The sequence below is a fragment of the Malaclemys terrapin genome, chromosome 7 (genome assembly GCF_027887155.1).
Source record: "Malaclemys terrapin pileata isolate rMalTer1 chromosome 7, rMalTer1.hap1, whole genome shotgun sequence".
NCBI classification, from domain to species: domain Eukaryota; kingdom Metazoa; phylum Chordata; order Testudines; family Emydidae; genus Malaclemys; species Malaclemys terrapin.
In genome coordinates, this window is record NC_071511.1 from 18,110,403 (window position 1) to 18,125,495 (window position 15,093).

The 15,093-nt window shown below is 43.4% G+C and overlaps 1 protein-coding gene across 2 annotated transcripts in view; it reads right to left on the minus strand.

The window, feature by feature from the left end:
- Positions 1–15,093, minus strand: part of SRGAP3 (SLIT-ROBO Rho GTPase activating protein 3) — a 220,568-nt gene that overhangs the window by 39,459 nt on the left and 166,016 nt on the right. For both annotated transcript variants that reach the window (XM_054035457.1, XM_054035455.1), the window contains exons 7-8: positions 523–744; positions 69–170 (exon numbers count right to left, since the gene is read on the minus strand). In XM_054035457.1, the coding sequence (XP_053891432.1) occupies positions 69–170; positions 523–744 (324 nt within the window). The remainder of the gene's footprint in view (positions 1–68; positions 171–522; positions 745–15,093) is intronic.

Here is a 15,093-nt window from a genome sequence, read left to right on the forward strand (position 1 = left end):
TGGCTCAGACTGTAAAGTCATTAGCACAGTCCACCAGAATAATGATCTAAGCCAGTTATTGCTCTCACCTCCTCATTCTCTATCTTGAGAGTGGCAAGTCTAGACTGCAGCTGGTGATATCGCATGAGCAACTCCGTCTGCACAGGCTGTTGGGCGCTCACCTGACATACCTGATGGCAGTAACAAAACCAGAGAGAGGAGACTGAAACATTCACTGGACAAATAGAAATACTTTAAGCAATTAGATCGTTCTCTCCCCCGCCCCAAGCTTGTCTCTTTCTGGTAGGTTAGGGAGGTTGAGTACCCCAACCCATCTCTAACCGGCAATGCCCTGTATCTGGGCCTAAGCAAAGCATTTATCACATAGCAGTTGAAAAGAGTTGAAAAAGGAAAGAAGCACGAACAGAAGCACCGTGGCAATAGGATGGGAAAGAGGTTAAAGATCACAGACAAGGGGGAGAGGAAACAAGGACAGCTCAGGCTATGCCAAATTGCTGACGCTGTTTTCTGCAGGTCCAGTACCTCATCCCCCATGTGAGGCTGGAATTCAAACTTCAGCGGAGGGCAGAAGACCTGGTTGCACATGTCCATGACTGTATGCTTGTCACTCCGTGCGTCCAGGTTGTCCACCGCGTTCTCAATGATGTCCAGGCCCTCATGGCGTGAGGTTTCTAGGTTATATTCAGCAGACAGGTATGTCCTGAATGTCCGAGCTAGGCTGGCATGGAATCCCAGATCACAACACTGAGGGAGGGGGAGAATTATTGAAGAAAGGTCACGTTCACAGACTGAGTAACATGAGTAAAGAATTCTCACATTTAAATATCCCCTTCACCCCGAAGGGTCTCAGAGCACCATGTATGGGCACAGGAATCATTTTGTCAGCCACTGAAATGTAGCCACTTCCGGAGTAGAACACATCAGCTGTTTAAAAACATACATAGCAGTAGGACGTGAAGCATACAGTACGCACTCAAAGATGCTGGGGGAATTAAAGGAAATACCCTCTGTCATAACTATAAAGGGAAGGGTAATAGCTGTCCTGTGTACAGTACTATAAAATCCCTCCTGGCCAGAGACTCCAAAATCCTTTTCCCTGTAAAGGGTTAAGAAGCTCAGGTAACCTGGCTGGCATCTGACCTAAAGGACCAATAAGGGGACAAGATACTTTCAAATCTTGGGGGGGGGGGGGGAAGGCTTTTGTTTGTGTTCTTTGTTTGGGAGTGTGTTCGTTCTCGGGACTGAGAGGGACCAGACATCAATCCAGGTTCTCCACATCTTTCTAAACAAGTCTCTCCTATTTCAAACTTGTAAGTAAATAGCCAGGCAAGGCGTGTTAGTTTTCCTTTGTTTTTCTCAACTTGTAAATGTACCTTTTACTAGAGTGTTTATCTTTGTTTGCTGTACTTTGAATCTAAGACTAGAGGGGAGTCCTCTGAGCTCTTTAAGTTTGATTACCCTGTAAGGCTAATTTCCATACTGATTTTACAGAGATGATTTTTACCTTTTTCTTTAATTAAAAACCTTCTTTTTACGAACCTGATTGATTTTTCCTTGTTCAAGATCCAAGGGGTTTGGATCTTGATTCACCAGGAGTTGGTGAAAGGAAGGAGGGGGGATGGTTAATTTCTCCTTGTTTTAAGATCCAAGAGGTTTGGATCTGTATTCACCAGGGAATTGGTGAAAGGTTTTTCTCAGTGCTTCCCAGGGTGGGAATCTAGAATTGGGAAATGGTGGCAGCGGAACCAGAGCTAAGCTGGTAGTTGAGCTTAGAAGTTTTCATGCAGGCCCCTACATTTGTACCCTAAAGTTCAAAGTGGGGATCCAGCCTTGACACCCTCACTGGACAGTGGCCATTTCAAGCTGGAGGAGTAAATTCCAGCTCAAGGAAACATACCCCTCTAGCTCTGAATGAGCCAGCAGCCACAGCAGTGCAAGAGGTGGGCGGGGCTAGCTGGCAAGTGCCTAGAGCCTCAGACAGGTACATACTTGGGGTGGCTAGCCCCTCCTGCCACTCACACAGCCACGGCTATGCTTGATTTTTAGTGCACTGGCTCTATCAGAGCTAACACAGGTATGACTCCTCTAGCTGAGAATCACACCACCCAGTTGCAGGGTCGACATACCCTAAGTCGTGCCAAGAGTGACATGGCTCAGCTGAAGGGAAGCACCTCCAAAAGTCACAGTACCTTCTACAGCCACGCTGGGCTATTGGGCAAGTGCTGGCTCAGGGGGAAGCCTGTAAGCTAGTGCCTCATCAATGCCCATTCCTGCCACAGCCTGCAATTTCCTGGGCCAAATTCTGATCAGACCCAACTCTGCTAACTGATCAGATTTCACAGGACAGTAGCCAGGGAGGAACAGGTCATGTACTCCTTGTTCACTGACTGTGCCTAGCTTATTTCTCCCTCCTCAGTCAAGTTACTGCACCTTTCCATAAGCCCCTTCTAAGCACAGAAATGCATTCATCAAAATTAGCTAGCAGAGACAGACATTAAAGTAAGCTGGCATTCAAACACTCCCTGTTATCATAAACTCTTTCATCACAGCAATGACGATGCTTCCATTATCCCCCTCTCTCTTACTCAAGATGGAACAGTTTCTCATGCATAAGTGATCATTCCTCCTTGGGGAAAATGATAGAACTGAAAGCTAATTGCTGTCAAAATTCTGTACATGAAAAAAAAGCCCAGTTTTCAATATAATTGAGTCTTGTTTGTCTGATATATCAACAGCATTGGATTCGCTGCAAAGAATGGCCAGTCACCATCTAGTAAAAATGACTTTTATGGTCTCCTCCCAATCCCTAAAGGGAGTTTTGGCTATGCCGCAAAACCACTATGTAATTTGGGCTTGGTTGGCAGACTCTACTTGAAAGGGGACCAAGTCTTGAAGAGCATGTATGCTGTGGATCAGGGCAGAGGTACACTGGCAAAGACAGGGAGCGAAGGGACATTCCAGTTTTGGATCTCAGCCAAAATGCAGGTATAGTTGTGTGCAGAGAGAGAAAGGGAAGACTGGAAATGGTGGGATTGTTATACATCAGCAGAGCTACGAGGGGACTGAGCTAGAATGGACAGTCAGAAGATGTCTCAGCCCTGATGACAATGACACTTTAACAGGCCTGTGGAGGACAAGACTGAAACAGAAAGTATTGTGGGTAAAGATTAAGGTGCATGAGCAGAGCTCTTTGAGACCCCAACATTGGGAGAGAAGAGGAGTTAGAGTTCAGGATAGAAGGGCACTGGCACAACTGTGTTGGGGAGCTTATACCACTCCAGGCTTTACCCCATGTGAGGAACTTCACATTCACCTGTCCCCAACACATGCATACTGTGATATGTCTAAAATAACCCTCTCCCCCTAGAAAAGAGGACAAAGAATTGCTGACCCTGGCATCCAGTTTGGGAAGCATCTTTTGTTTCATACGGCATCTAACTAATGACTGCTACTGAATTATCCTTATATTATAAAAAAGCTGTCAAAATACAATTAACATTACAAATTGCAAATCGTAGAGGTTAAGAAGTTTTGCTGACATATGAACAAAACAACAGCAGACGAAGTTCATCACCGTTCTAGCTCTAACTGAGAAAAGCTAGAAAGCTGGACCATCTATCAGGACAACTTAAGTGCCTGATATAATTAAACCATTTCTAAAATTCTCAGTGGATTAAACCCACTCCTGAAAAATAAAACTCCACATTATTTCAACATTGCTTCTATTGCATTTTCAAACTGGGTTACATTGGCTACCAGCATGCTCCCAAATTAGATCATTAATATTAAACAACCACTTGGTCATGACTAGAGTTGGGACCAAGTCACTAATGACTAGAGGTTGGTGAATTTTGTCAAATAGTAAATTTGGCCATGCCGCAAAACCACTATGTAATTTGGGCTTGGTTGGCAGACTACTTGAAAGGGTGTGTATATATATATGGGGTCAAATTCTGCAAATAGCTTTGGCTGAAAAAACTGATTGGGGGTGGGGCCGGGAATCAGTAGATATTTCAACAAATTTCTAAATGAACCATTTTGTTTTGAAATGTCATTATGAATCAACATTTGAAACCTGTTGTTTCATTCAAACTACATTTTCCAGTTTTTTTATTTAGTTAAGAATTACCCCCAAAAAAAATTTTAAAAAAATCTGTTTTGGTTTGAAACAAAACCAAATGTTTTTAATTTTACTTTTCATAGCAGTCACCGAACCAAAAAAATCAGTTATTCAGTCAACTCTAATCATGACCGAGATTCTTTACGGTTTGATAGCTATTAAACAACCTATGTGAAATGGAGTGGGTGGGCTGAGTTCAGGTCTTCAAGCTCATCATAAAACCTGCCACCTTATTTGTTAAGTGATTGGTTCATATTAATGTCAGTTATGCTGCGCCTGTTAACAGTATTTGTTACTTCTTTATCACTAAAGGTGTGTGAGGTGCCTATCACACATACGAGGAGACAGCTCTTGAGTCAAGGAGTTTACATTCTAAGCCCTGGATCCAGCCATAGCACTGCCTGACTTCAATAGGATTTGGTGTGGGTACAAGGGATCAGGACCTAATTTAATATAAATAGGCCAAATTCAATCCTCCTAGTGTTAACTGTTGAAACCAGATACCATGGTGATCAGTGTAGACGGAAAGAATTTGGCCTGGTTAAACTAATCAAAATTAATCCAAAATAGACTGTTCTGTGGATACACAGAGGACTCCAGTTTCCAGACCTGCCATCACCTTTCTGAGCAATACACTGAAGGGAGAAAAAAAGAATTAAGTCATGTTAAAGAAAACCCAGAATTCTGCATCAAAATGTTACCATCACTAAACTCAAAGTGAAATGTTCAAACTCCGTTACTGCCACAAGCAACTCCAGCCAAAGACGACATCTCGTCCTATCCATTGATGTGAACTTAAGAGACGTCCCTCAATTCAGATTAAGTCACACGGAGATATTTTTATGTCAGTGTGTGCTAAAAGTGGGAGCAAAACCATGGCGGGCTGACTCCTGCTCACTGATATGCAAGTGTACTCAGCCTGCCCTGACCCAGGCTTGCCACATGTGCAGTAGCCAGTTTGGGACATGAATGACATGGTCATAGTGCACCCTTTACCCGGACCTGGCTTAATTTAAATAAGTCAGACTGCCAGCAGTCAGACATGTTGACACTTCTTTGACGGCCCCATGAGCAGAATTAAAGCTTTCCTTAAAATAAGCGTCCAGCCTTTACAGTTGAAGAAAAAATATGATGGTGAACCGATGCACTGTGCCTTCCTGAATGTGCAAAAGAGACTGAAAGAATATTTCCTAAAGAGGTAGGAAAGGCTCCCATTCATAACATTTGGACGTTAACACTGAAGCCTAGTGATGGTAATCCAAAATGTCAATAGTGTTAACTCTTTCACCACTGACAATTTTAGAACAAATAGCCAGCTACTCTGGGACTGTGGGTGGAAGTTGAGTACAGTATTAACATAATCTACCCATTGCCTTTCAGCTTTCATGAGATCAATGTACTTCTCTGATATTCAAGTATGTGAACAGACAGGCAATGATGTCAGTTACAGGAAGTACCGCCTCCAGAAGGAAGCCCTTTTGAGACTAATGTCACAGTGCCAGGAAGTCAGAATTTCAGAATGCCACAATAAAATTGCAAGCAGGAGGGGAATAAAGGCAAAATTCTCTTCTCAGTTCAACAGGGGAATCTTGACTCTATGATCTGCTCATATTAGATGCAGGCAGATGCCATTCCTGTTAATGAGATTTCTGCACATATGGGAAGAGCAGAATGGGGGAGCCATGATCCATGTGTTGACTTGACAGAAGAATGCTGTCCTACTTCAGACTCAGCTGATCAGAGCCTCATGCTTCCAAACGGATCCCAAAAGTCTTTGCTGAAGAGGTCTACAAATCTGTGCTACTGTAGATCCCCAACAATTATAGCACCAATTAGCAGGTCAAAAAAGACATGAAACCAAAATATCTGTGTCTGCCTAAGGGTGGCATTTTCCAAAGAATCCAGTGTCGGCCTAGCTGCTGCCATGGAAATCACTGAGAACCACTAACTTTAGTGGAAGAAGGGTTAAGGCAGCGCAGTGCGCTTCTGAAAACCTCACAATTCAGACACACCCTGGAGTTCTCCATAATGCTGTCTCACCTCATTTTTAATGCTGAATTCATACTGAACCAGCAGTTACTGTAATACCAATAAGTCTGCTGCTACTGACAACTAGGGCAGCCGCCTTACTAACAACATTTTTACAGCTCCTTCAGTCTCTGCTGATTAGCACCGTGCCTGATGCTTCACACTCTGGTGCCCAGAAAAGAAAGAAAAAAACAAACCTTCAAAGAGACACACAAAGAAAAAAAAGACTTCAGACTCCTTCTCCCAGCATCAGAATAAATGGCATTTTCTAACTCCATTCTTCCCTTTGACAGAAAGCAAATCAGAACCACAAATGCTAATAAGAATTCTTAGCACTTCTATAGTGCCTTTCACCTGAGGAACCCCAAGTCTTAATATATTAACTAATAAAGCTTCGCAACACCCTTGTGAAGTAGGGAAAATATTAGCTTTTTTTAAACAGAGGTAAACTGAGGCACAGGAAGTTAAGTGACTTGGTCAGAGTCAAAGAGTAAATCACTAACAGAGGTGGGAACAGAGCTATGAAGTCCCAATTCCCAGTCCCACCCCAACTCTTACCAAAACCCCTTCCCTGTCATTAAAGCTGCATAGATACTAAAATGAACCAAGAATTGTCCCACTGCTGCACTGGAGAGGACAATCCTGCATTTGGCTGAGAGATAGGTAGGGTGATCTAACAATTCTTCCCATCTCTAATTTCCATGAGTCTGATGAACTCTCAGGCTCTTGTGTATTTTAAAATGTTATACAATAAACTTAGGTTTTCAGAAGAGCTCAGGGGCAGATTTTCAAGTGCTCTGCTCACATGATTGGGGCCAAAGTTTGAAAAGAGCTCAGCTCCCACTTCTCTCTCTCTATGGCACCAATTACCATAGTATTTAAGCACCTCAGAATCTTTACTTATCCTGACAACATCCCTGCGAGGTAGGGAAGTGCTACTATCCCCCTTTCACAGAGGGGAACTGAGTCAGAGAGATTAAGGGCCTTTCTAGGTTGCGCTGCAGCACAGACTGTGGGAGTATGAACTGCAGAGCACACCAAAAGGTTGCAATGTAACTGCCCTGTGTGGATGTTGCTGGCATGAACTAAAAGGTACAGTTAAGGTAGTCCTGTTTGACAAAGAGCTCTATGGTAATATGAGCAAGGCACCTTTTAGCTCACACCAGCAGCATCCACACAAGGCATTCTGGTGCACTCTGCAATCCACACTCCGCATAGCCCGTGTGGCGGTACAGAGATAGGTACAGCTTTAGTGTCTCACAGGAAACCAGTGATGGGGCAGGGAACTGCACTCAGGTCTCATGAGTCCTAGACGAGCACCCTACTCACAGGGCCATCTTTCCTCAGCCTTCTTCACTTGGGCACCAAAACGAGGGACAGGTTTTCAAAAGAACTCAGCTCCCATTGTGACACAAATGGCCAGATGGTCACAATTAATGTGAACATGGTTTTAAGCGGTTGGCTGGCCCCTAACTTAAGAAGAATTAGTCCCATTGGTCATGGCACAGGCACACAAGTTGCGCCAACAGAATAAAAGAGGGAGTAGAATTTTAAGAATAAAACCAACTTTCAGCGGACAAATATTTGAGCCTGAACTCCTTTGTTAATAATCAATGACCTTAAAACATTCTTCACCAGCACACAGAGGAACTGCTCTATTTCATGGCACAGGTAGATCTCTCTGCAAAGCTCAGTTGCTCCATTTTCCTATTCTTGTATTTGAACATATTACGAATAGTTGTATCCACGCTATCAAACAAATTGCTCCCAGCAGAATGAACTAGACCTTTTGCTCGCGATAGGGAAGGAGTGTGGCTTAGTACTGAAGGCAGGCGAGTGGCCCACATGGAAGTGCCCTATAGCATTTAATACCGATAGCAACTAAAGGGTTCTACAGAAATGTTATAGAGTACTAGATAAATAACCCTACAAACCTACAGAATTTAATAAAAAAGGAGATTCTTTCTATAGGCTTTTTGAAGCAGGGATAGAATTCTATGGGATGACTAAAAAACCCATAGAAAGTTTAGTATTGTTGTTTTAAATTCTATGGGACTTTTCCATTTGGGGAGGGAGGCAGGACTCCTTGGTTCTATTCCCATCTATGTCAATGATTTACTGGGTAACCTTGGACAAATCACTGAACCACCTGTGCCTCAGATTCCCTATCTGTAAAATAGGACTAAAATACCTAAAATGGCTGTAATATGGCTTACTGTAATGTTTGTAAAGTTAATACTTGCACTGTGCTATCACAATGATAGAATCATAGAAACACAGAGCTGGAAGTCATCTAGTCCATCCCCTCATGCTGAGACAGGACCAGATATACCTAGAGGCCATCCCTAATAACAGGTTAGACAAACCCCTATTAAAAGCCTCCAAGGGATGCCACAATCTCCCTTTGTAACCTGTAGGCACTGGTGCTCTGCAAACACTTGTAATAAATGTATGCAACTGCTTGAGATTCTTTGATGGATGGTGACATAGAATGGAAAGTGTTAATGTTACAAAAAATAATTTTTAAGGAATAATTGTGTTGATCTATAACAAATACAGAAGACAGACTAATAACATTTCTATAGCCAATGTTTGTGTTTTTCCTGAATGGAGAGGGGACATCACAATAAACATTGCACAGGATATTCCAGCCCAATTGTGATAAATGCAGTCAAAATGCCTGACCACAACAAGCTGTTCTGCTCACTGCAGTACGTGATCGAAGGGTGGATTTGCCAGGGTGGGAAGTTCTAATACACTGATAGGATTGAAGAGATACTGGTTTAGCTGCCATAGATACTTCCTCAGAAAGGAAGCGAGGAGGCATAGTAAACAACACAGTCCTCCCTCACTGATGAAAATTATTCCCCATTGCTAGCTATTTGTAGCGAACCAGCCATCCTGGTATTTTGATGTGGATAATAATACTTACCATGTATATAGGTCTTTATACTTTCCAAAGAGATGGAGAAACACTAACCTCTCTATATCCCAAAGTTTTTGCAACGATGATTAGCCCAATATTTTCAGATTTAGCTATCCAGCCAAGATACTTCTAAGGTACCTGTCACTTCGATACCTGAGCACTTATGAGAAAACTGAGGCAGAAAGGTTAGCAAGTCGCCCACACACCACGAGTCTGCAGGCAACGCTAGCATTAAATTTAAGGCTTACTGGCTTCCCACTTCATGTCAATCCGCTAGATGAAGCTGCCTTTAAACCAAGATAAACCTCTGTGAGCCACTTCAGTAGTGAGGAGGCAAAACATTTCCTCCAGGAAGTAGCGAAGGTGATTTTCTCCGAGAGCAAAAATAACCATAAATTGTTCTGCTCGTCCATCTGCCTGAGAATGAACAGATTCTTCGAGTGCTATGAACACCTGCTGTAATTTAATTACAATGGGCACAATCCCAAAGTCTATCCCAGTTCTAGAGATTTTTACCAGATCCCAATTTTAAATAAGGAATCTCTTTGAAACTGGACTGGTCTTTTGAAGTATGCTCACTGTGCCTTAGCAACCGGTCACCTCCCTTCCCAATTTTCTGGATTCCAATTTCGATGGGTTGTTCCTGCCCCTTGCCAGCTAGCCTGACAGGACATTGAAAGCATCCTGAAAACCCTTTGGGGCCCATACAACTTCACCACATGGTGACACGTCAAAATGTCTGACTGTGATACAGCATCAAACATGAGGCAAAGGCTATGCGCTGCAGAACAAAATTTAGAAGCTGGTGACTGTCCAAGTATGGGAGCATCCCCAGGAGGTATCTGCCAAGGGCTTGGCTATTTTAGCTTCAGTCTATGTTCCAGACCTTCAGGATGATCTGGAACTTTACATTTGCACTGTAATGGGATGGCTGCCTGTGGAGAGGCAGTTCAGGTTTCAGTAGATCCTGATACGGCCCAAGGCACAACCTACAGTCCTGATCCACTTATGGATTCTCTAGGAGACTGCCCATGTTTCTGACTCGCATCAAAACCACCCCTATTACTTTCATGGAATATTGACAGTCATAACATGTTAACTGGGGACTTGAGGAATTTTCTTATTTGAAGCTAGGAATTGGAATGCCTGTGTTGTGATGCAAGATAAGGTAGACACAGAACACTAAGCTATCGCCTTTTCCCCCCAGAACTCAGTGTGTAAGGTTTTCACCCCAGACATAGGACCTGACCGTACCGCCCTCTAAAAAGTCACTGGGATTGGAACCTTGGACGCCAATTAATTCCAGTATTCTCTTCCCCATAGGAACTACGGGTCCATCAAGTTCAGTATTGTGCCTGAGGCAGTAGCCAATACCTGATACTTCAAAGGATATGTTAAAAACTACCTATTGTGCTCCCAGCCACATGTGTGGTGATGTGTGAGGGGCAGGGAATAGGGGAAGAGATCTTTCCTGAGCCCTGCAGTCATCGAATTAATGCTTCACAGCATGAACTGAATATCTTTATCTTACATAACAAATATTACTTGCCTTAAAACTACCCATCCCTTTTTAAAATCCAGCTACAGTTAATTAACTCTGTGGTCTCTGGAGTAGTTCTTCTCTGAAGGATTTTAACCTAGATTTCATTCTTTTCCCTAAAGTCTCTGCAGCAATCTCCAATATATGCAGGTTTTCTTAGCTTTTCCTTTTTTTAAAAAAAAAAAAAAACTGAATTCATTGGTGGATTATTCTTGAAGGGATTTGGTGAATTCGGGGCTGTCCTTTCAATTCTACCTATTGGGGGATTGACTAGAAGTTGTCGAGAAGCGGCATATTTTGTTCTGAGGGAAACTACCACCACTTTTCAACAGGGCCGGCTCTGGCTTTTTTGCCGCCCTAGGCAAAAAAGCCCCCCCCCCCGGCGCGGCAGGGGAGGGCGGCGAGCCCGGCCGGGGCTCTCCGCTCTCTCCAGCGGCCAGAGCGCCGGGAGGAGGGCAGAGAGCCCGGCCGGGGCTCTCCGCTCTCTCCAGCGGCCAGAGCGCCGGGGGGAGGGCAGCGAGCCCGGCCGGGGCCCCGCCGTGCCGCCCCCCTCCAGGCGCCGCCCCAAGCACATGCTTGGTGGGCTGATGCCTGGAGCCGGCACTGCTCTTCAAGGTAACAAGGGCAGTCAAGCAAAATCTCTCTCATGGTCTTCATACAATAATGGTTTACAGGCTCCATGATTTTCCTGAACCAGCGCACACACAAAAGAATTGGCAAATAGGACCAGTGTATGAACTTTCCAAGCAAGGAAGCTGCCAACTTTGGCAAAAGAAAATATGTGCACTTTGGCCACATTATTAAACAAGAGCTTGCAAAAATGAAGAGGTCTACGTTTTATTTCTAACTAATTTATTAATATGCTCTGGACACAGATCAAAACCATCTTCTCATTATTAAGGGCATTGGCTTGACATGCAATGGGAAATGAAAGCACTTTGACACACGAGTAGTTACTGTTAATTTGTCAGCTGTGCACAGAGGCCCCAATCAATGTTCACAGCCCCATGGTGGCCTTGGGCAAGCGACATCCCTTCTCTGTTCCTCAGTTTCCCCATATAAAATGGGGATAATAATACTTACCTCCTCTGTAAAAGCGCCTAGAGCTCTGCTGATGAAAAGTGCTACAGAAAACAACTAGGCATGATTATCAGCATCACCTACCAAACTGGCTTGTTTGTAACTTCTCACAGCAAAATGCTGCAGTGGATCACAACAGAGCTCTGCACTTTCCTGCGTGGACAGGAAGAGAGCTGGGCAGCATATTTAGAATAGATACTATTTCTCCTTCAAAAGATCTGAATTCACAAAATTTCAGTGAAATTGCCCCAATTTCATAGGATTTCAACATTGGCCAAATTTAATGCAAAATTGCTTTCTCTGGAGGTGGAAACTGGACCAGCTCAAGGCCTTCACGCCATCTACAGGGTTTATTCAGGACCTAAGTGGTGCACAGGTCTTTTGCTGGCCCTTTGCACAGGAACAAATTGCACATTCTCGGAGTGTTGGGAAACATTAAAAAGAGGCTCTTGATTGAAAACTCGTACCTGTGAATTTTGAGAAAGCTGAAGAAAGAGAAAATGGTGCCAGAGAAAGTACTGGATGAAGCACAGGGCTGGAACTAGACGGTCCTGAGTTCTATTTAAAGATCTTATGTTGGATTCTGCTCTCAGTTACATCAAATAAATCCAAGTAACTGGCCCCACCTCCATCCATTTGCCTATCTGTCCATAGGTTTTATACTGCTGCCCATCACCATGGTATCTGAGCATATTCCAAGTAAAATCAATAGTGGACTTCATGGAGTCTCTGGCACATCTCCCTTTTGGGGTCAAAGCTGCTTAGAATAGAGTTTTTCTGGTTGGTAAGTGTTTGGGAATAGAGGAGGCTGTTCTTATTGCGAGCATTACTTACGGTGGAAAAGCCTTCTCAAAGAGTACGGCTTTGCAATGTTTGCTAAAGATGGCCAAACTCTGGATTTGCCTGAGCAACTCTGGAGAAGCGTTCCATAGCTGATCCCCTCCACTAGGTATGCTTTGTCCTCAGCTCTCATATCTTCGTCCTGGGATCTGCATTGGAGCACAGATTCTATGCCTACTAGTAGAACCCTATAACCAATGCAGCATTCCATGATGATGCATATGAAGCTACCTGTTCTTTTCCTTTGGAAATGTAAAACTCACAAGAGATGGTTTTATCAGAATTTAGGAAAGACTTGCAGAGAGAGAGAGAGAGAGAGAGAGACCGACCTATTTGTCTAGGTCCTTATATGTCCCTCACTGCTGCAGTATCTGAGGGTCTCTTGAACTTACTCTCTATCACCATCACCACAAAGTAATATTCTATACAAATGTCTGTCATGTGTAGAGGGGGAGGGGGAAGAGAACAATTGTACAAAAACACCACATTTCAAGAACAGCCCTGTCACAGGGAACACACATGAACATTTTTAAGGACACAAAGCTTCTTTGTTAATACATTTTATCTTTCTTGAATATTTCCTCCCAGTTCTGCATGCCCAGTTTAGCCTTGGTAGCCACAGTCTAGAATAGGAGTTAAACAACTCAACCACAAACTTCCCCATCCGATAATGTTCAAGAAATACCTAGCAAGAAGCCATCAATTTAAAGCCACGGCTTGGAATAGTTTAAGCCACCCCACAGCAAAAGAGATCATCCCAACCAAAGTAAGGGTTGGATAATCCCCATGGCCACAAACAAAACATCAGCTTCTGTGGTCAGCACAGAGCAGTCAGTAGGCTCCATTTTAACTAACAGGAAGGTGCTGTGCACGCAGCTAAGGGATTATTACAACCTTGTTATCAGTTAACTGAACCTTTAAGCCTCCAAGGACCGCTGTGTTGACATACGAAGGCAGCACCCCTTTGCTCTCTTGGAAAGAAAGTAGGAAGAAATTATTAGACTGTGATACAGTTTTCCAAGGGAACAGGCAGGGATCCTATCAACTGAATTACTGAAATTTGAACTTCCAGCCCTGAAGATTTTTCTGTAGAGAACAATTAACTGGCTGAGGAATAATCCAGGGGATCTACAGACATTTTCCATCACATAGTAAGGTACCAGTCAACATGAGCACACACGGCAGAATCCAGCCCTATGATCCACGGGATTATTTATCATACAGGATTTGTTTCAGATGTTTGAGTTTCATTATTTAAATGCCAAAGGGCCTAATCTTGCCCTCTTAATATCCCTGCAACCTCACTGAACACAAGGGGCCGAACCCTGGTTGTACACTTAAACCAGGGCTGAATTTGGTCCAGTGAGACTCCAAGGGTATAACTAAGAGCAAAATTCAGCCTAAACCTAAAGATTATTATTCATAAAGGTACTAATTTACCTAACTGACCATTATGGCCAATTATTCACATCTGTACGTGCCTCGTTCACTGCATTAAAAAAATAGATAGATTAGCCTGGGGATGTTATGTAATGTCAGACTAAAAACAGCTCCAGCCACATCACTGTATCTAATTCAAATCTAGACTATTCTATGTTACCTGATCAAACCTTCACAAAAGCAATGTCCAGATGACCCTATCACAGAAAATACCTATCAGGGAAAATACTTTGAGCCCAATAATTCCCAAAACTTTTTGGAGAAGAGCCCACCTTGGGGAAAATGAAACCAGCTGCACACCTCTGCAATGCAACCACGTGTTTTTAAACCACTTGTTGTTAAACGTATACATCTTCTGCACCCATCCTCTACCCCCAGATAATCCTTTGTACATTACAGGGGCTCACCCCACACCTTCGGAAATGCTGTGGTGGATCTTCATAATATGATCCTTCCTCGCCTTTCTTATAGCAAAATAGTTAATTTTAAAGTTTAAAATAGCCTTTAAAGTTTCACCCTTACCAGCTGAGCTAGTGCCCTCTGAAATGAATGAGCACTTCATACTTCAGGGCTATTGTTTCAGGCTCTCTGCAAACTCTGGCACCCATTGCTACTTTGCTCACATTCAGATCATGTTTTGAAGCTTATCTAGAGACTAGCTTTTTTTCTTCAAAAAGAAAAGTCCTTCACAACCATTCATTGTGTGTATGGAATGATGCAGGATACATTCCTTACTGTCTACTTTTTTCATTGTGAATGAATACTCAGTTGTACAGACTCGGGGTGCATATATTTCCTCAGGACACAGCTCCCTAAACTGGCATTCAGGGACTGGAGTGGAGAGGAAGGTTTCTCTCTAGTACCGCCTGGCAAAGTCTTCTTCATTTTTCTTTCACAGAAAAGATTTTTTTTTTCCTCCCCCACCCCCAGTAGCGGAGAAAGTGACTGGATCAGGTGCTGGGATTGCCAGTGGCACTGCAGAATTGCCTCCTCAGCGGGAAACTGAATAATAGGGACACAGCAGGCTGGGAAGTAAAGGCTGTCAAGAACTGCACTGCGCCTTTTGAGAAAGTCTAATTCCCCGTGATAGACGCTGTTTATTCTTTTTATTGCTATGCT